The 20,367-nt window shown below is 38.6% G+C and overlaps 1 protein-coding gene across 2 annotated transcripts; it reads right to left on the bottom strand.

Annotated features, from left to right (window-relative positions):
• Positions 1–1,697: 1,697 nt before the first annotated feature.
• ZBTB49 (zinc finger and BTB domain containing 49) lies at positions 1,698–20,350 on the bottom strand. Of its 2 annotated transcripts, XM_039728929.1 has the most exons (9): positions 20,276–20,294; positions 19,263–19,390; positions 18,730–18,903; positions 15,618–16,714; positions 10,183–10,229; positions 6,341–6,414; positions 5,513–5,595; positions 5,263–5,424; positions 1,698–3,111 (listed from the first exon to the last, which is right to left on the bottom strand). In XM_039728929.1, the coding sequence occupies exons 3-9, from the start codon at positions 18,879–18,881 to the stop codon at positions 2,435–2,437; spliced, it is 2,292 nt and encodes a 763-aa protein (XP_039584863.1). In that variant the 5' UTR covers positions 18,882–18,903; positions 19,263–19,390; positions 20,276–20,294; the 3' UTR covers positions 1,698–2,434. The 2 variants fall into 2 exon arrangements, with proteins under 2 accessions (XP_039584863.1, XP_039584862.1); XM_039728928.1 differs by lacking the exon at positions 19,263–19,390 and having other exon boundaries at positions 20,276–20,350.
• Between the last annotated feature and the right edge of the window lie 17 nt (positions 20,351–20,367).

Raw genomic sequence — 20,367 nt, 5'->3', positions numbered from 1 at the left:
TTCTCTTCCATCTGACTTTATCCACCTACTAATCTTTTGAATTTTCTCTCTTGCTCAGCTTTTCCTTCAAGCCAGCTAGAAACAACAGTTCTTAGTGCTCCTTCCCAGTGCTGTAACTCCTCATTTTTTCTGGTTCCAGCTGCACAAACTCAGATGGAACAGCTTCCTCCTACCAGTGCTTGCTCTACTTTCTTCTCAAAGATGCCACATTGCAGCGTGGTGTTTTAACAAACCCTCCAAACTGCAAGGAGCACTCCCAGCCTGGTAGCAGTTCTGAGAACTGTCACGTTTCTGGTGTGAAACAACTCACAGAAACTCTGCCAAGCAAGGGGAATAATCCTTGATGCAACAGAGCTGTCCTCTTAGCACAAAGCACCTGATACTAATCCATGGTCTGACCTTATCTATGTGTTTAAAAGTATCTCAAGTTGCCACTTTCCCTTTATGACAGTCTTACACATTCCTCCAGACCTCCAACACACTGTTAGAAGAGCACAAAGGTTGCAACACAATTTGATTTAAACTTATCCTACAGTGACTCAAAAATACAACAGAGAAAGCAAAATCACTGTGGAATCAGAGACAACCGAAAAGTTAGGTTTAAATTGCAGATCTGTCCTTCCAAGCAACAAAATCCTTGTGGGAACAGAGTCAAATTTCTATTTTCTCTTGGGATAAGTAAATTTAAAAATAGTTTCTGACAAGAGGAAACCTACAGAGCTCGTGACTGGCAGATACCTACATTTTGCCCCAGGCACCAGCGCAAGGAAAGCAGAGTGAGAGTGAGCATGAGCACACGTGGTCAGGGACAGAACTGTAATACCTGGACTGTAGAATGGCACATGGGCAATTCCCACAGGGAACTGCAGTGTTCCAAAGCAAACAATCCAACAGGCAAGGAATGAGGGGAGAGCTCAGGGTTCACATGTATAAAGTGTTCTCTGCTTAATCTGTGTGGGACTCTGTTCAGCTAGACTATGTGCTATTTTTAACACATGTCCTGCAAAAACTTTTGTTGTTTTGACTTCACTGGCTGGAAAAATATTGTTTTTAAGTTTTATAGTATATGTGCACTACAAGAAAAGAAAGGTAAAAAAAAAATCCCAACTTGCTCTCTAGTGCAGCTAATTTTTTTTTTTAAACTGGTCTGTAAAGGTAGTAAAAAAGTTTTTTGTAACATTGAATGACTATTGAGAGAAATGTGTATCTTTTGAGACTCACACAGACACTGTAATGGGCTGCCCTTTGTTTGAAGGCCAGAAACACTCATTAGAACTCAGACTGAAAGCAGCCCAGGAAGGTGCAGGGACCAAGTAAAGGAAGTCAGGAAGTGAAGCCCCAGACTGCAGTGTACAGTGGTCAACACGACAAGAGAACAACTACTTCTGAATTCTTGGGGGGAAAACACCTTAAAAAAATAGAAGAATACTATATTTTCCAAGCTTTAAATTTCCACAGAATGTCATGTATTTGTAGCAAGCAGTTTGAAATGCAGCAACTATTCAAAGCACCAAAGCAGAAAAAGGCCTCTCTAAGCAACGTTTCTGTCCTGTAACAGGCTATTTATTCCATTAATCAGCCAATGTCTTTTACTCATTCAAGTAGAAGACAACTTACTGGTGCATAGATTGCATTTATTTCATAGTGCAGCTCTTCTTGTGATGGCATCCCCTTTAGCATGGTAAAGATACCTGGAATAGATGGAACTATTACTGAAATTCCTTCACAGACAAAATACATCAAGCACTGTAAAACAATTTCTCTTTATTCACAACTTGATCTTGGCCTTCATTTTACAAATAATCTGCTGTGCAAAATAGTTTATAAAATACTAAAAAAAAAGCTTTTATTGTAAAAAAATAAAGTTTCTAGATATACAGTTACTTTGCACTATAACAAATATTGCCCAGTATTTAACATTTAAATTTAATGTCCCAATACTCAGGTCCTGTAACCTGATGACCCTACTGGTAAGAAAGCCACTACTGAAACTCAGGTTCACTAGGGATTGGTTAAGCATTTTCCTCCTGTCATATCTACACCATAACACAGCTCTGATGACCCATGCTTGGAGCTGTACCCAAATCATGAACTTAAGACACTGGCCATGCTTTCCTCCATTATTAGGTAAAAAATTCCAAGTTAAATGGTAAATTTAGTTGGTGGAAAATTTCAGTAACTCATGGCAGTAACACAGGAGCTACACAATGCAGTCACGGAACAGCAAAGGTCCCCAACAGTGCATTTAAACTTTGCTGAGAAGCAGTGTAAATAAAGGCAGCCTACACGTGGTTCTGGGAATGAGCTCTGATCCCTGTCAGTGTCCAAGCTACCTGGCCTGAAAACTCCCTGTGATCTCTCCGTGCTGCAGTGCAATTGCAACCACGTTAGCACAAAACACCTCTAAGTAGTTTTGGTGCAGTCAGCTGAGCCCTCATTGCTCCAACTCGCTTTCATTCTGCAGGGTTTTCATGGCCAAGCCCCAGAGGGTCATGCTGGAGAAGAAGGGCCCCTCGTTACTCTTGTAAGCAGCAGAGGAGGCGCGGCTGCCCAGGGGCTCGGTGCAGTGCCCGTCCAGGCCGGGCACGGAGGAGCGGATCATGGGAATGCCGTCGGGCTGCAAGGGCTCCTCTGCTGCAGACACATCCACCTCTGGGTAGGCATATGGTGGGGGTGCTGCTGGAGTCTGCTGTGCCTGCGCTTTCAGCAGTTTAGCAGGATCCACGCCGAGTTTCTCCGGGTTTGCCGAGTCGTGGTGCTGGATCATGGATCGCAGCTTACAGTAAGAGTCCGCGGAACTGTCGAATTCAGGGGAGTTTCCAGCGGGATGAACGGGGAATTTGACAGACACTGGCAACAATGTAACAGACATCTCTGGGCCAAAAGAGTCAGAACTCTGGGACTTGTCAAGGTCGGGCGTTTCAATGCCTTGAGTGAATTCCTCGAGGGCGCTGGGCCCCTCCTCGGAGGCCTTGCAGTGCATCTTCCTGTGCCGCCGCAGCACGGCCGAGCGCGTGAAGCACTTGTTGCACGTCTCACAGGTGTAGGGCTTCTCCCCCGTGTGCGTCCTCACGTGCCGGCGCAGGTCACCCGAGCCTGCAAAACACTTCCCTGTGGGGGGACAGAATATGTGAAAATAAAGATGGTGCAGAAAGGAATCTCAGCCCTAAGGAGTTGCAGCTGGGTCAATTACCAAATATTAGGAGCAGGCCTGACTTTAACAGGCCACAGCTGTGACCAAAGAGAAGAAGAGTGTTATAAAAGAATGGGTTGGCTGGCTGAGAAGGAACTGGAGCTGTGAGGTAAAAAGAGTCAGGGCTCTGAAGAGCTGCCCAAGAGCAATCATCCAAGAAGGTATGAAACTTCTGCGGATAAGGAAACAACAGCATGGAACTTTTGCGGCAATATGACGCTTCCCTACCAGAGACCAGGGAGAGATTCAGATATTGTTCTCAACACAAGCAAATCAACATGTTTTAATTACAGAAACTATGTTCCATCATTTATCTAGAACAGGTTCAAACAAGTTCCATCTATTTTTACAATTCCATTAACTTGTTTCTTCTTCTTGATCTGATTTTCTAACTTGTGTTTCCCAATGAATGGGTTTAGTTTTTGTCTCCAGAGAGGAATATCCATTAATACTTGAAAGCTGTGAGTGCTCTCAGTTTGCCTCAATCTTAACAGAAAAAAATTAATTAAACTATCAATTTAATTTGTCTGTCTGGAAAAACAGTATGCTGATAAGCTTCTAAATATATTCTTCCAGTGAGAGCTGCATCATAGAAAGAAATGGTTTGTTCATCATCAAGGAACTACTCTCAAACTGCTGACAAAGTTAGCTTTTTTGTTAACTTTAGGCTAACATAATGCAGCAGTCCTTTTTTTATATTCTGGCCAGAGAATGTGTGAGAACTGTATTTTTTATTGCTGTAAATATTAGAAAACTATTCAACTGTTTGTCCATCTTCAAAGCTACAGACTCAAATAAGCTCAATCACCATATTGCAAAGAAAAGAGTCTGAGGCTGAACCAAGCCCAAGTGTAGGAGAACAAGCAGAAAAAGAGAGAATTAATTTCCAGAATTGCCACAAGATTGAGACACCTCACATTTTTTAAAATAGTAGAAGTAAGCTTGTGATTTTTATCTCATTTTGCAAGGACCAACCAAAATGAACTATATTAAATGTCCAATAAAACTGCAGTCTCAATTTTCAGCAGCATACTTTTCATTTTGCTGCACAGATTTCTCTTCAGAACAGCTATTAAACAGTAATGATAAGATTAAAAATTACTGGAGTAATTCATCTGGATGTTTTGCATAGTGTGAATGGTTTTTTAATGCTTCATCAGATCCTCTTTGCACAAATCAAAAATATTCAGAAGACCACTACAAGACAAAATGAAAACAAGCCTGTTTAATGGTAGCAACACAACTGACTGTTTTTACTTTTGTATCCTGTGTATCTATTTCCTCATTCTGATGCAAGGCCTCCTGATAATATTGGCTTTTTCTTGTGCCTTAAGACTGTGCAAATAAAACATACTGCAGGTGGATTTGGACATATGAAGCTACCCTCCTCCAAAGTTATTCCTCAGAACATGAGTGAAATTCTGTCAAAATAACACATAATGGCAAACAAAAAAAATACTATGCAGGATGCTAAGTAACCTATGAGATCAGGATGTACCAGATCAAAAGCCATTTTCAGACCTCCTGGCAGTATGGCCTATCTAACAGATTTTGAAAATGAGTGTTCTGAAATATTGATCAAGTTTTGATTTTATTCCAGAGGCTGAAGCAAAGTAACGAAAGGTTGTTATTGTCAAACTCTGTGGGTCAATGGAGTTAAAATCAAATGGTATGCAATTGGAAAAAAAAGACCTCATCAATAGCGAAGTGATGTCAAACCTAACTTCCCATCAGAAAGGACTACTCTGAAAATAAACCTATTTTTGAAGCAGCTACTCTGAGCATCTCCGTAGCAAACATGTTAGCAAATACACACTATGCTGATTCCTCTTACTTCTTTTCTCTAATTTTCAACTGAAATTCTCTTTTAAACTTACAAGAAATAAAGGAGTCTATTACACCAAATGAAAGACTATGAAGCATGCAAGATGGAAAATTTTGTGACTGACTTTCACGACATAGTGTTTCAATTTAAAAGTTTTGATTAATTGTTACTCTGCTAACAAAGACACTTTTACTCATCATTTAAAAAGCAAAGACACAACCAAGCAATGCACAGTGACCCTTACCACAAGCTGAACAGCTGTATGGTCTCTCTCCAGTGTGCCTTATCCTGTGCTTTACCAATTTTCGTTGCATATTAAACGACTTCCCACATTCATCACAGGTGAATACTTTATCTGCTGTATGGGTCTTTTTGTGCTCCTTTAAATTACTGAAGTTACTGAAACCTGGAAAAATATGACAGACTCTGAGATTAAAATGACTCCTCATTTTTCAGTTAAAAAGCCTGAGACAGAAACTTTGGTTCTTACACACCTCTGCCACAGATATCACACAGGTGAGGTTTTTCTCCAGAATGAATAATTATGTGGCGCTGAACATCACCAGAAGCAGCAAACCTGTAACACAACACAGAAACCCAAGGGTCTTTATAAGGCCCTTACTTCCCTAAACTATCATATGGAAATTGGCTTAAATGGATGTCTGATGTTCTGAGCAAAGACTAAGACCTAAAACACAGATAAATAGATGCAATTAAGAAAATATTTTTAAACTGACAATGTTCAGTTACATTTATGCTAGGAAAAAACCTCCAAAAACCATTTTTACCAATAATGTTACTAATTCATTCAGCGTTTTATGCTATTCCTGCATTAGTTAGCTAGCATAATTATTTAATGCTAGCAGAATTATTTAATGCTCTGCTTAAATTTGTCAAATTTCCCATACTTCAGAATTCCATAAAATGTAAAAAAAAAAGTATCACCAAATAATGACAAAAATGTCAGGAAAATGTACAAACCCACATGATTTATTGTGACTCACACTGTTCAAAGTACACACAAAAATACACAAAAGAATACATATAACACAACAAATACACTCCATGCTATTCTTATCTACATACCAATATACAAAAATTTTAGACCACAAGGTCTGGTGACGTGATTATCTTACAACAAGTCAATTGCAAACATTTATGTATTTTAATCCCATCAGCACACATTTAAACCCAGCATCTTCTAAACAAAATTGAGCAGCATGCTGCCTTAGCTCTTGGCCCATAGTTTATCATGAAGATTAGCAGAAAGCATGAACAAATATTTTCATGTTAACTTTACTAAGATGAACACTTCTACTCACCTTTTCCCACAGATTTCACAAATGTACGGCTTCTCACCAGAATGCCGACGTAAATGTGTCTGGAGATTACCTGCCTGAAGGGAGAGCAATTTAAGCATTTCAATTCAGCTTGCCTGTTGCTGTATACAGATTAAAAAAACCCCAGTGATGGAAACTATGAGACTGGCTTTTTATTCCTACTTCTAAGGCAGTGAAGACTACAAAGCATGTATGAACTCAAGCATTCTTATCTAGTAAAGACAGACTACCACATACTTCAACATCAAATTGTTTACCTATGCAATTATCCATTGACAAGAAGAGAAATAGGGAAAAAAATAAAAACAAGAAGCCTGAAATCAAATGTTAAGAGAAAAGAAAGACCTACAATTGAAAGCAGATCCAATTATAAATGAGAATTACACTATCTAGAATGCAGTGAAAAAGAAAACTTACTAACGGTATGGTTCATGTCAGTCTCACTAGCCCTGTCCTACAAATAAAATATTGTTACACAAGGATGTCTGAATTCACCTACCAGATGGTTAAAAAGAAAAGAATAGGGTGAGCATTCTTCTACCCATAAAATACTCAGATGCTCCAAACCTGAAATTATTTACTCATACCAAAATAAAACAGAATAGCAATACAGAAAAGTGACTACTGCTAACAATTTTATTACATATCTTTCCTCTCTCAATCCTCTAAAAATCCCACTAGTCTAGCTAGCAAACCAGACAATGACTAGATAAAATCTTCTTACTGAGTCCAACTTGTTTTGAAATGTTTTAAAGCCTCTAGTCCTTGTGAATGACTACTCCGCTGAGTCCAGCTCTCAAACCACAAGACACACCTTGTAGAAGAGCTGCAGATGGTCCATACATTGTGCACACTTCCATAGTCAGTTTTTAAACCTTTTTAATTGATAACTGCCTGGTTTCTATTTAAGGAAACATCAAGTCCTTAAATTGGGAAAGAAAATTTGGGATGCAAAGTTTGTCATGTGCTCATCAGTCACAGTAAGATAGCAAAAATAAGACCCAGACTAATTCCTTCTGACTTATTGGGATAATAAATTACCTGTTATGATCTATCACTGTAATCAGACCTTATATACCAGAATTCAAGTACTGCAGACACACACACTCAGAGGACAGTATTGAATGGATCAATGTGGGAACCCTGAAAGAGCCTTCTTTAAACCCTGTACATTTTTTCAGACAACAGTGTGACTGAACAACTGTTTTCTAAGGCCAAACTTTCTAATACTGAAGTCTACTCAAAGAAAGGCATTAGGTACTTGGGGAAGAAGAAGATGAATCATGGAATAATTTTTGCTTTTCAAAGACAAGGGATTTTATGTCACGGTGCATTTTAGAAAAACATACAGAAAAAAAAAAAAGATAGAACCTTTACTTCTATCCATGTCACAAACAAACCCTATCATGGGCATTTGAAAGTTATTCCAGATAAAGACTAAGGGTGAATTTGAAGTGCAACAATTATTTCCCACAAAGGCATATAAAGAATAAAAACATTTTGCAGAAAGCAGCAAGTAGATAAATTTCTTTATTACAAGCCTATGTCCTTTCCTCCTAATGAGGGCAAAGCTTGTTACTATCTGTGCTAAGATACAACACAGTAAAAACATCAATAGCTTGTATTCTTTCTTAAGCTTTAACCTTGGTTAAAGCATCACATGCCATCCCAATGGAAAAAAACCTAAGGGGATTTCTGCTTGCATTTCAGTGCAAGAAAAAAAACGCTCAGAAGAATCCTCTAAATGGTTGCATAGACCTCCTCTCAAATTTGGAGACCAGAGAGATCCACCAGACTTAGTCCTTTTGTAAATGGCAAGCTTTCAAAGTGAAGCACCTTACACACATGGGCCCCAAAAAGAATCTCTGCAGGAGGAGGTGAAACACAACATCCTGGATCACCAGCCAGAGAGGGTTCACATCACAATAAGCTGTGTACAAGCAATGAGAGAAGACGAAGGCTTGGAAATAAAAAAGAAACATTTCCCTCAAAAAAAAATCAAAGATTTTATGGCTGTTTGTTCCCAATTATGAGTTCCCACATCAATTTCCCCTACTTCTTTCATTTTCTGCTCCACATTCCAGCACACAGCACATCAGCAACATTCAGCAGGACCAGACATCCCACCAGGCCCAACAGCTGCACTCTCTCAAAAGCACAGAACACAAAGGCTTAAATAAGAAAAGTGTTTCTATTTCTGTGCCTGCAGACAGAGAAGATAAAGGACAAGATCGGAGATGGTATTTTAAGCAAAAATAGATAATAATTATCTTATATTAATGCATCTTACTTTCTGGTGAGTGGAAGGAATGTTACTTATTTTCAGGATTCAAAGGCAAGTAGCTCAGCAGTGTGCAAGACCCCTTCATGAGCAGAGAAAGAACTGCAGCACAGAGGCTGAGTGCTCTGGCTCTGTGCTGGATATGTAGGGATTATCCATGACCACGTTATCTACCTGTCCTTCCAGGCAAGCCAGGTCACAGGGAGGGAAGGGAAGCTGTTTGGGAGGGTTTAAGTAAAAGGCAGAAATATCCAGTTTTGTCAGGGGTTTTGTTTGTTTCTGTAATTAAAGAGGAGCACAGCATATTGCATGAGAGTCTGTCATGCCTGTCAAACACTGTGTGCCACTTCCCTCATCCCCCACTGTAGTAGTACAGAATACCACCCTATTTGCCAAAAGTACTTTTAATTGTATTTGAAATATCCATGTTTTTCTTTTAATAACCAGAAGTTCAGCCATCAGAATGAATAAAAATGTTCTTCTTTGTCTGAAAAACACGCCCAGTTTTGCTGAAAATTGCCCAATAAACATGATGAAACAGTATTGTTCACTGGATGCAGTCTTATATTCATATTTAGCAACAAGCTGGAGGACACAAAGGCATCAGATTCATGGGTCAAACAAGGCCCACTGGTGGGTTGTGAAACTGAAGCCAAAGCAGCACAACCAGTAGTGGGTAGGTAGGCAAAAAGCACATAGCTCTAATTCTTAAACCTGGACCCATAAGAAATGCCAAAGCTATTCAACAATAATTATGTAATCTTAGTATAAAAATATGCCCCTGTTTATTGTCTGCTGTTCTTACATGTGCACTTCTCAACCACAAAATCAGAAAAGAAAGAGATATTTTGGAAATGTGACACAACTAGGCACCAGATTTGTAGAAATACAAATTAATTGTTGTACCCAGAACAGGAAGTAAACACTGGAGGGCCAATAAAGCAGCTAAAGCTTAGGCCCTGTATGTAAGTATGAAAATTCACATGAAGTTTTTTTAAAATCATAGCTGAGTTTTGTCACTTCTACCAGGTGGTGGTTTCTTTCTCCCTGAGAGAAACTGAGCCCACTTATATGGATACAAATTCTTTTTATCTGTCTCAAACCTACTTAATAATTTATGCCATTTAGGAAGATGAAACTGTATTGTGAATACAACATTACATAAAACTTGAATCTGCACTTTTTTTAGACACTGTAAAATGCTATTCACAACATACCTTTAAGCATAAAGCAAAAGAACACTTTGGAAATGAATGTTCTTTGTATTTCAAATATAGCTGTGGCTCTGTATTATCTCAAACATTCATTTGAATGTAAAATACATAACACATCTATTGAGAGCAGACAGAATCAAAGACATAGAATGCATCAAAGAAATTCAAAACATTCAACATGTTGCTCTCATATCAGACATTTTAATAATTTATCCCTAGAGTGAATTCTGTCTTTGAATAAAAAAAAATCTAATCTTAAATCCAAGATTTTTAGAAACAACAGAGATGCATTTCAAGTGTAAGTACCATAATATATAAAATATTCCCACCTGTGAGAAGTGTTTCCCACAAATGTTACATTCAAAAGGTTTCTCACCTAAAAGAAGAAACAGAACATAGAACTTCTAGTAGTTGCAGTAGAACAGAAATGTTTAAAATTGGTACACTTCCTTTTAAAACATGTAATGTAAGAGTAAAAACATGTCCCCAAAAGGATACTTACCCATGTATTTAAGGGGGAATTCAAGAGGGAAATACAGCTTTTACCACTGAGTTTGTAAGGCAGACTTGCTCAGAATTTATTTTTCAAAATAAGTAGAAGAGTTTTGATACGAATGGGTACAGGTTTTAATCTTTCTAAAATACTTTTGATTCTAAATTAAAGGAGTACCATGACATCAGGAAGAACAGGAGAGATGACAAAGCCCAGCAACAACAGTGATGGAAAGGGCACCTGTTCTTTCACTTGCACAGAGACACATTCTTAAAAAGAAGGAGAAATGAAGTGAAGCTGGTTTGGAAGAATTGTTTTCTGATTTTAATGTCTATCATATATCTCTGTTCAGCACATAGCCATTCAGTTCCAGAAAACACATATTTGCCTTCAAATTTTCATCCTATATAGAAGTACCTGAAGTATTTTGCTCCAAAATTTTGAATTTATAAATGTAAAACTGTTATCCTCGAATCTCTAAAAACAGATTAGTAGCTTTAGTAAAAACTGATGCTGACCACTTCAGCTTTTCAAAATAACTTGACTCTCAATCTAGAATGTGACTGTACACTTCAATCCTCTCATGGTTAATTTAAGACAAATATGTTTTTGTAATAACTTTTTCTCCTCTATACTTTTTAATTCCCCCTGCTTAGTTCCTGGTTTCCTAGTTTTCACACTGTTGATAAAATTTTACTTGCATCTTTTAGAATGATGAAAACAAAAATGATTCTCAAATACCATTGATTCAATGGCAGTCACACTTATCATCATCTGTCATGAGTCTAACGGCACATTTAAAGGACATTTGTGCAGGGCACATGTGCAGGGCAACAAACTAGTGTAAATCTATGATTTTGAAAACAGAATATTTGCAAAGGGAAAAAAGAGCTGTGTTTAATTCTGATCATGATTAAAAAATCTGTACAAAGACTTTTGTTTACTTCTTTAATTTTAATTTTCCTGAAGACCTCTTGGCTTCTCTTCCATTAAGTATTCTCTACATCAATGTTTTTCCTCCATCCTTGGAAATGTTACAAGCAACATCTACCATATCCAGGTTTGGAAATCCCATTTGCCTTTCCTCCTGCCAAATACAGATGAAGTTTTTCCAACATATTTTAGGATCAAGGACTAAATGCAATTCTCTTTAGATTTTAAAACACAGAGTAAACACACAGTTATGTTGTTTCACAGATTGCAACCTTGCAGTTAGTCTGACAGCTTGAGGTTTTACCTACTTTGCTTAATGAAGAATGGAAATCTGGCCGTTTTAAAAAAGCTTTCTTTCAATTAAAGATAAAAATTATGAAACCAGTAAATCAACTATAAAGTCACTCAACTCTAAAGAGCACTGAAACTTGATTTCATTACAGCTTTAAACTTACAAAACACTAAAAATTCTGATACTGACAACACAAATGTAAATGAAACCAACAGGGAGCCAGATCTGTAGCAACTAGGAAGGATTCTGAAAGCTATAAAAGCATCAAGATAATATGAAATGGAAGATAACAAACAGTAAGAAATTTTTGCAGAAATTACCTACACAGAAAAAAAAAAAAGTTACTGGAGACCTAAAGAATAGTATCTGAACAGGAATCCATTCTGAAATGACTAGAGAGTAAGGGAAGGAATTGGAGACTCAAATTTCTCCAAACAATTATTGTAGACTGCATGCAGCCTCATTCTAACTGCACTGATGTACAAAGAATTGGAAGCTTTCCCCCAAGATAAAGATAAAACAAACAGGTTTTTTGGGGAAAAGAAACATCAAATTACTTTTTGGAGAACAACTGTGCACTTGGATAGAATTCCAAACCACTGGGCTTATCAAATAACCTATTGCTCAGAAGCAAATAGCCTCGCTGTACCTGAGGGTGTAATAGTAAGAGTTCAGCTACGAAGCTGAAGATTATTCTTCTCTGCTACCACCGGTGAGACCATATCTGGAGCCTTAAGAAAAGACAGCACACAGGAAATCTCACTGCTGTCTACAGGATTGGGAGGGCAGATGCAAGCAGGTACACAGTCTTAGGACAAGAGGCAACAGATGCAAGTTTGATCATGACAAATTCCAATTAGATATATGAAAATAATCTTTTACCCCATGAGAGTGGTCAGATACTGGGAGTGATTGTCTGGAGAGGTTGTGGAAACTCTGTCTCTGGAGATGTCCAAAATTTTCACTACACAAGGCCATGAGCAAAACAACCCAATCTAATTTGATGTGCCTTGAGCAGGAAACCGGAGCAGATTACCTCAGGAGATCCATGCCAATGTAAATCAGTCTATGATTCTACAACTGTCAATAAATTCCAAACCAAAAACCTCATCTGAGAACACCAGATTGTATCCTTCTTGCTCAACACCCTGCAAGAAGATAAAATACAGAATAGTGGGATACATGGCTGGATCAACAGCAATAGAGAAAAACTGGGGAAAAGTAGTAACTGGATACAATTTAGACAGGGCTTAATCCCGGGGACTTTACTTTTGAACCCTTGGCCTGCTTTGTGCTTTCTACCTTCTGTTGCACCCTTTCTTCTTCAACATTCTGCAAGAAGAGGTGAAGACAAAGCACACAACAGTGATGAAAGCAGTGTTGTGTCAGCTCCAGAGGAGAAAGGCACCAAGGCAGAAGTGGTGTTCCTGATGAGATCACAAAGGTGAGGGGCTGTACTCACTAAGGCAAGGAATGCTGGAAGTTGCTCAATCAAAACTCAGAATGAAAAGGTTGAGGATCAACAATGCATTGCATTACATGGCAGTGCTACTCTGTTCCTCTTGCCTTCCATCCTGCCAAGAGTTCTTTCCATGGGCCAGAGTTTGTTTTGGGTTGCTCTTTTGAGATGTTCCCTGAAAATACATAAAATACCCCAACAAAACCACTGGATGTTTCTGGACAGGCATGGACTATATAAAATAGATACACTTGCTTCCCTTTTTTCAGACAAGTCAATATAATAATAAAGAACAAATTATAACATGCATTCAAAATCTAATCATTCAAAGTCAGTGCAGTAAGTGCTGTTTAGAGATTCCTTTAAATGTCCACAATAATAATACAAATAAAACAGTCAGACGTGCCAGCACAATGACTGTTGAACACAGTTTGACTGCCTTCACATAGAAAGCTCATCAATGCACCCATGCCAACCTGTACATTCTTTGGCAGCTCCTAGTGATCAGGGACAGAGAATTCTGCATGTGCTTTTTCTTGACAATCACAGCACCACAGCACTTGTGTTGAAAGAATTGTCATTTCTGGGTTCAAAACAGGTTTGCCACTGTGACATGTCCATTTCAGCCTCCTCCATCTCTTCAGCAAAGCTGTATTGGGAGGGCTTTCAGTGAGCCCTGTAAGACTTAAATGCCTGCTAACCCTTTTTCTTAGTTTAGAAAATTAATATTTTTAAATAAAATTGATTAGCTAGCAATCTGCTATGCTTTCTGAAGTGGCAGATGAATAAAAATGGCTTTTAGCATACATTTATATTACTCAACTACCAGTGCACCTAACAGTAACAATACAGATGTGCCCTGTGCCTTCTGCTTCAGGTCTTTCCAATACCAACATCCTACTCACCATCCACCGCAATTTCCCAAACACTCTTTTTGCACTAGTTGGGTATTTAAAAAAATTAACATGAATAACAGGGAAATAAAAGGGAATAATTCCCAAAAATGACAGGGAAGCAAACAGGCATTTCTAGTCATATCCTTGCCTCAGTTTTTCCGTCCTTTGATGGAAAAGAAGCACTTTTGATGTGCTTATTATTTGTTAAACTTAGGCTTTTGTCATCTTAGCACATCCGTAGAAGAATGCTAATGCTTTATTAACTAGCATTCAAGTCTGGGATTTTTGACAGCTACTGGAAGAAGATGGTGTGTGAGAAGCAGCTGAGAATTCCTGAATCCTGGGGTCTCTCCAGCCCAAATTGATATGTTACTGCAGTTAGCAGGGACTTTTCTAGATGCTCTTGTCATCTATCTGATCATCTGTTTTCCTGAAAATCTAGGATATTAAAATACACCTGATGACACCAGATCAAACCAGATAATAAGATTCAAAAAAATACAAGGCAAAAAGAGGATCTAGGTAAGAGACATGCAACTCTTTCACAGGAGAACAAATTTTTAAAAAAGTATTAGCAACATGAACATACAGAAGCAGTTAAAGCTAACAACTGAAAACATCAGGAAGCTAATGCAAAATGTTCATATTTTCAGGTTCTGAGAAGATTTTTCCATTAATAAAATATAAAAAGAAATTTTTAATTCTGAGGATCAGTTGACAAAATAAATAGATGTCTGCTAAGAGAGTTTCATATTTAGTGTCAAAGTACCAATACATGATCATTTCCAAAATGATGTTTATTCGACAAGATTGAGAGAGATGCATTTGTATATTTAATACAGGGAAAAAGAAAAGCAAAAAATATTCAACAGCTTAACCAGGAGTAATACTATCTCAAGGAATTTGAATCAATGGTGTTACCTGCTTAGCCAAGGTACTTTTAAAAATCTCTTCTAAAGAAGCATCTCTAATAAGAGGATATGTTCATTAAATTGAAGAGACAAATTAAATAACTTGCAGTTAAACTAGGACTTGTTTTTCACTAGAATAAAAAGATACTTAGAAATAAATCTATGTTAGGTTTAAAAATATTACCTGTGAGTTTTTAAAACAAAGTACATTAATTCAAAATTCCCATTTACTCTGCAGCCTACAAGAGCCTTACTCTCTAGGTAAACACAATTAAAGTTGTTGTAAGACATATTTCAACAGATTAAAAAAAATTACTACCAAGCCCCAATCACTTGTATCTTACAATGAATATATGACCAGAGAGAACAGACATATTCTAGTATACTTATAGTACCATTTATTTGTTTACACCTTTTGTTGTCATCTGGCTCAAACATCTGGGCCACCTGACAAACTGACTAGAAATGACTCATCTAAATGCAGGAGAAAACCAAAATTTTCACTGAAATTTCATTTTCATCAAATTCACACAATGTTCTTTGAAAAAGCACCCAAAACCCCAAATACATAGAAAACTTTTCTACAACTCCCAGCAAAACTTGATATTACAGTTCTTTATTTCTGTAGGATTATCCATTAAAAAAAAAACCAAGCAACAAAACAAACCACAGCCTTCTGAAAGTAGACCCTTAACCAGCATCTCTAAATCAAGAGACACTGCAAGATATTCTCTGTAACTGAAATATTTGGTCTGCAGACCAAGTAACTGATAACTGTACCTGTATGAGACCTTTTATGTAGCTCCAAATTGCTTGGATGTTTGAAAGCCTTCCCACATAACTCACAAGTATATTGTTTCTGTGACTGAAGAGTCTGTGATTGTCCTTCTTGTTCCAAAGGACCTTGAGATCTTTCCACTTCAACAGGTGGTTCAAAATTCTCTGAATTCACTAAATCTTCAGCTTCTTTTTCATCAGTAACTCTAGCATCTGCTGTGTCCGTGGTACTTTCATTTACAGGTTCAATTACTTCTGTTATTCTACTGTCGTCTCTTTGGGGCTCAGGGGGCTGCTCTGCTGATTTCTGAGATCTTAGAAAATTTAACTTTTTGAGGTGTACTGCCTTTTTCAGCCGCATCTGTCTGCTGGGCTGCATAACTGTGCTCTGCTCATTTTGGTCTGGAGCAGCTTCACTTGCAGCCTGAACCAGGAAGTTTGATGGTAAATGCTCAGAGGTTTCCAGAATACACTCAGAGTGATTGACAGTGCAAGAATTACTCTCCACTGTGTTTATTTCCGTGGATGTGCTGTAAGAAAAGGATGGTTCTGCTCCTCTCTCGTGATCAGAGCAAGCGTTTTGTTTATAGAACTGTTTGCTGTAAAAGTTCCGTAGTTTATAGTAGTAACTTGGTTGCTTAAATGGGAGCTCTGTGCAGTTGCCATCTAAGGAATCTTGTGGTGGTTTCTGTCCATCACCTGACGGGGTGTGCAGATTAACAGACTGTGAGTGGTGCTCAGCCAAGCCTTTGTTAGTTTGTCTGTCAGCTGAGCACTCAGGCAATAGGTTTGTCCCATAGCCATCACCAGCACAGCTGGCACCTGTACCCAAAGTGTTCTGCAGTGAAAATACACTATTACATGGCATGCTGGCTGCCTGCTCCACAGCTGTGGAAGACTTTAAAAAGGTGTGGCAAATGTTCAGCACATTTTGCACTTGGAGGCACTGTGCAATGTCCAGCATAGCTTGTACATTGTCCTGACTGAGATCCAGGTGGGAGGTGTACATGAAGTCCAGGATCTGGCCTATGCCACCTACATTTTTGATGTCCAAGTGAAACACATCATTCTTCTGGCCTGAAGAATTCTGGAAAAGGGTCCTGATAAAATAAGGCAAATATTCAAAATAAACACAAACAATTTACAAACACTTCAATAAGAAAAACATACATAGATGTCAAATAGGCTGCTGGGTATGAAACAAGTTTGTACTCTAAAGCCTTACCTAGATTTCTGTGTTTGTGCTGGCTTACCTAGATTGATGATCAGTTTCTCAAAACTCCTCAATTACATGTCTTATATATTAGTCCTACATTAGTGCACTTGAAGTATAAATCAAAGTAAATGATCCTTTATCTAACTTTAATTCTGTATTTCTGTATGTTTTGAAATAACACCCTGTGCTTGTGGTTTCTTATCCACCATTCTTCACACATTAGGTGCAGTGGTGTATTTATGGACGATTTGCAAAACTGGTTGACTCAGAATGGTTCTTCTCCTTTCATCATGGCAGATCAAACAGGACATAAATTTTCTAGCAAAATGGAGAAGATAGACCTCAAAGTCAGCAAAACTCTTCTCCTCTGGCAACTGAGCTTGTCCATTGAGCTCCATCAGTAAGCCTATCAAAGCTCTTAGCATGAGTTCTTTCTCCACAAATACACAAGAGGATGGCAATATTAAACAAGAAGATGATATTATTTTTCAATTTATTTTCTCATGTCAAAAAAAGGTTCTTTTTTACTGGTACTGGATATGAACCAAGTAAAAGAATAATGAAGAGTACAGGTACATAATCCTAAAACAGCAGTACAACCAATACCCACTGAATTGTCACAGAATCCTTATAATGAATGAATTCACAAAAGTTCTTACTATTTGATGTAAAGTATTCTCAGCATCAGAGATGTAGTTCTTCACATGCACAAGCAGTCCTAGATTAAGTGGGTTCATACTCACTCTCAGTCAAAAACTTTGGACCCATTAAAATCCTGATAGTCCCACAGTAAACAATGACATATAAATGGTGCCAGGCCTCTCCTATGTAATTACTTTCCTACACTAAAAAATGCCCCAAACTTAATGGTTCCTCTTTGTGGGTTAAATCTCAGATTTGGGTTTGTTTAAAGGCAGGCATGATATCAATAAACTCTAAATCTTAAGAAAATGTGAGTCTATACTGAAACTTCAGAAATGCAGGGAATACTCTCAAGTCAGTGCCCACATCCAAATTCTTTCATAAATCTAGACCATCCTATCTAAATTAAAACAAGAACTATAATGAACAGATCTGGGTTGAGAGCCTAAATTGATTAGCCACTTATATCCTATTGAATTTTAATAGGAGTTGAGCTCTTAGTTCTTTTTAACTACTTCAAAAATTTGGTCTTTGAGCATAATTGCACTTCATCAGCAGTACAGCACTAGAGGAGAAAAAGGAACCTCTTATCTTTTTTCTCTGGCCGTAACATAAAAGTAGGTTTCTTACAAATGAATTAGCAGTCAAGCTTTAGAGATGTTTCAAAAAAAAAGGTCTAAAAACTGCCAGATCTAACAGCTTACTCATAACTAATATAAAACACTAAGCTGGGAGATCCAGCACCCTCGAAAATTTGGAATCACAATTGAGGGTAAGAAAGCAGTGATGTGGTGTAATGGGCCACCCACAGTTGTTGTCTCTGAGAATCTGAATAAGCAGAGATTCACTAATAACCTATATGGCCACATTTTATTTAGCAGAAACAAGTCCCATTATTTGGAAATTATAACATTTTATGAATTCCACCCCTTATCTGGCTCTGTTCATATACTCTACTATGTTCCTTGTAAGCAGTTATCTTTTTCTGGTGAAATACTGGATGCAGATCCATGCCAGAATCTATTATATGAAGCACTACAAGCAAGTAAATCAATAAAATGTCAAAATCAAAGAGCATACTGTGAATATTTGACACAGCTTTATCTGTGGACAAACAATTTCCCTTTTCTCCTTACACTCCCAAGAGTTCCCACGACCAACAGAAATAAATAAATAAAACAAATACCCTTCTCAGAGAAAACCTCAGCCAACAGCATTTAGTTAACTTTTTTAAGAGAAAAATTTTCTATCACATACCTGAAATACTGACTGAAAGCAGCTAACACATTTTTGTGTGCTTTGAAGCAGACACCCTTCACCACCAGCATGCAGTCACAGAGAAGCCCCTGAATGCGTTGCTCATGTAGCTGCTGGAGAAGATGACAGCTGTGGCTAGCAACAGTGTCCATGCTAGAAAACCACTTAAATTACCTATAATGAAATAAAATGCTAAGGTGAATGTTAAATAGCAAAATTAACTTAAAATATTAAAAACATTTTTACAATTTACTTTAGCTTTCAAAGGAAACAGACTTCAGTTTACACCTGCAATTTGATGGATAATGACATTTTTCTGGTTAAAGAAGAGTCACAGTATTGCTCACCAACAGATACACAGCAATACACATATGAAATACTGATTTTAACAGAGTTTTGCTTACAACAAAGACCATCTGCAAAAATCTAATGGTGCTGCCATAAACTGGACCCCATAACCACAAAAAAATGCATCCCAGTTTAGACAACTTGCACAATAATTAGATTCTAATGCAAAAACACATTGTATGTACAAAATCAGTAGCATTTGTAGAGGAAAACTTCAGTTTCTTCATCCTCTAAACTCAGAAGGGAGAACATAGTACCAGTATTATTTCAGGCTTTTGTTGCTGTTCTAGCTACATACATTTCCAGCGTTGATCTGATTAATTAGACACATTAGCATAGTATTGTTTTTAATACAATGTAGTATCTAAATGAAAAAATCCCCTCTTAACAGGTTGCAAAGACAACACAACACATTTACATTGAATTCTATACTTTTTTGTTTTTACCCCAACAAGCATGCAATGCCTCCCCTGTGCACTTGTGAATGTGACAATTCCAACTATTAGGACAATCTGAATTTCTACCTTGTAACTAGGAATGAAGGAGGAAAACCTTCCTATTCTAAGGAAAGAAGCAGAAAAACCACCTTCTACTAAGCACGACCAGATAGTTGTTGCCCCATTCTCAAATCTCATGAACAATAAGGGTTCCACATTAATTTATCCCGGTTTACTTCTGTCTCTGGCTAATTACATGGAGGCGTTATTTTATTGTGTTTTTTTTCCTATTACTGCTTATCATACTTTGACCAGGCTTTAAAATGAAGAAAGCACATCCACTCGCTTTCCCTGTGGACACTCCCACCACAGCCCCCTGCAGTTACTCTGCCAGTGAAGTGCCTCTGATCCCTGGGGAGCACTCATGGATGTGTTTCCCCGGGGGCCGGGCACGGGTTGCCGCTCCCGAACCGCGGGACCCCTCCGGCACAGCCGCTGTTTACCAATGGCTCACTTCCCCTCAGCCTCGCCCGGGCACAGCCCAGGCTCGAGGAGGAGCAGAGGGCAGAACACAGGGAGGGTTTGCCCCGCTGCGGGCCGGCTCTGCCCGGGGACACGGCAGGGCAGCGGCCGCTGGCGGGCTCGGGAGGAGCCCACGGACACACAGCCCCGGGCGGGGGAAAACGCGGCGCGGCCTGGCACGGGCGCGACAGCGGCCCAAGGGCAGGAGCCAGCCCGGCCCGGCCCAGCCCAGCGCTTACCGGCTCCGGCCGCCTCCCAGCTCCATCCCCGCCAGCGGCCGCTTCCGCCGCCGCTCCCTCCCCTTCCCCTTCCCCTTCCCGTTCCCGTTCCC

This window comes from Passer montanus, unplaced genomic scaffold (genome assembly GCF_014805655.1).
Source record: "Passer montanus isolate IOZ18808 unplaced genomic scaffold, ASM1480565v1 scaffold67, whole genome shotgun sequence".
In the NCBI taxonomy this organism is placed as follows: Eukaryota; Metazoa; Chordata; class Aves; order Passeriformes; family Passeridae; genus Passer; species Passer montanus.
The sequence above is the reverse complement of the archived record's forward strand: the minus strand, read 5'-3'. Positions and strand labels throughout refer to the sequence as shown.

Bases quoted from the DNA above. Each gene is read 5' to 3' on its own strand.
- ZBTB49 (XM_039728928.1), bottom strand. From the start codon at position 18,881: ATGGACACTGTTGCTAGCCACAGCTGTCATCTTCTCCAGCAGCTACAT. The intron at 16,715-18,729 runs GTATGTGATAGA...TTATTTTATCAG, and splicing joins GCTTTCAGTCAGTATTTCAG to GACCCTTTTCCAGAATTCTT. The intron at 3,112-5,262 runs GTAAGGGTCACT...GTCCCCCCACAG, and splicing joins ATACAGCTGTTCAGCTTGTG to GGAAGTGTTTTGCAGGCTCG.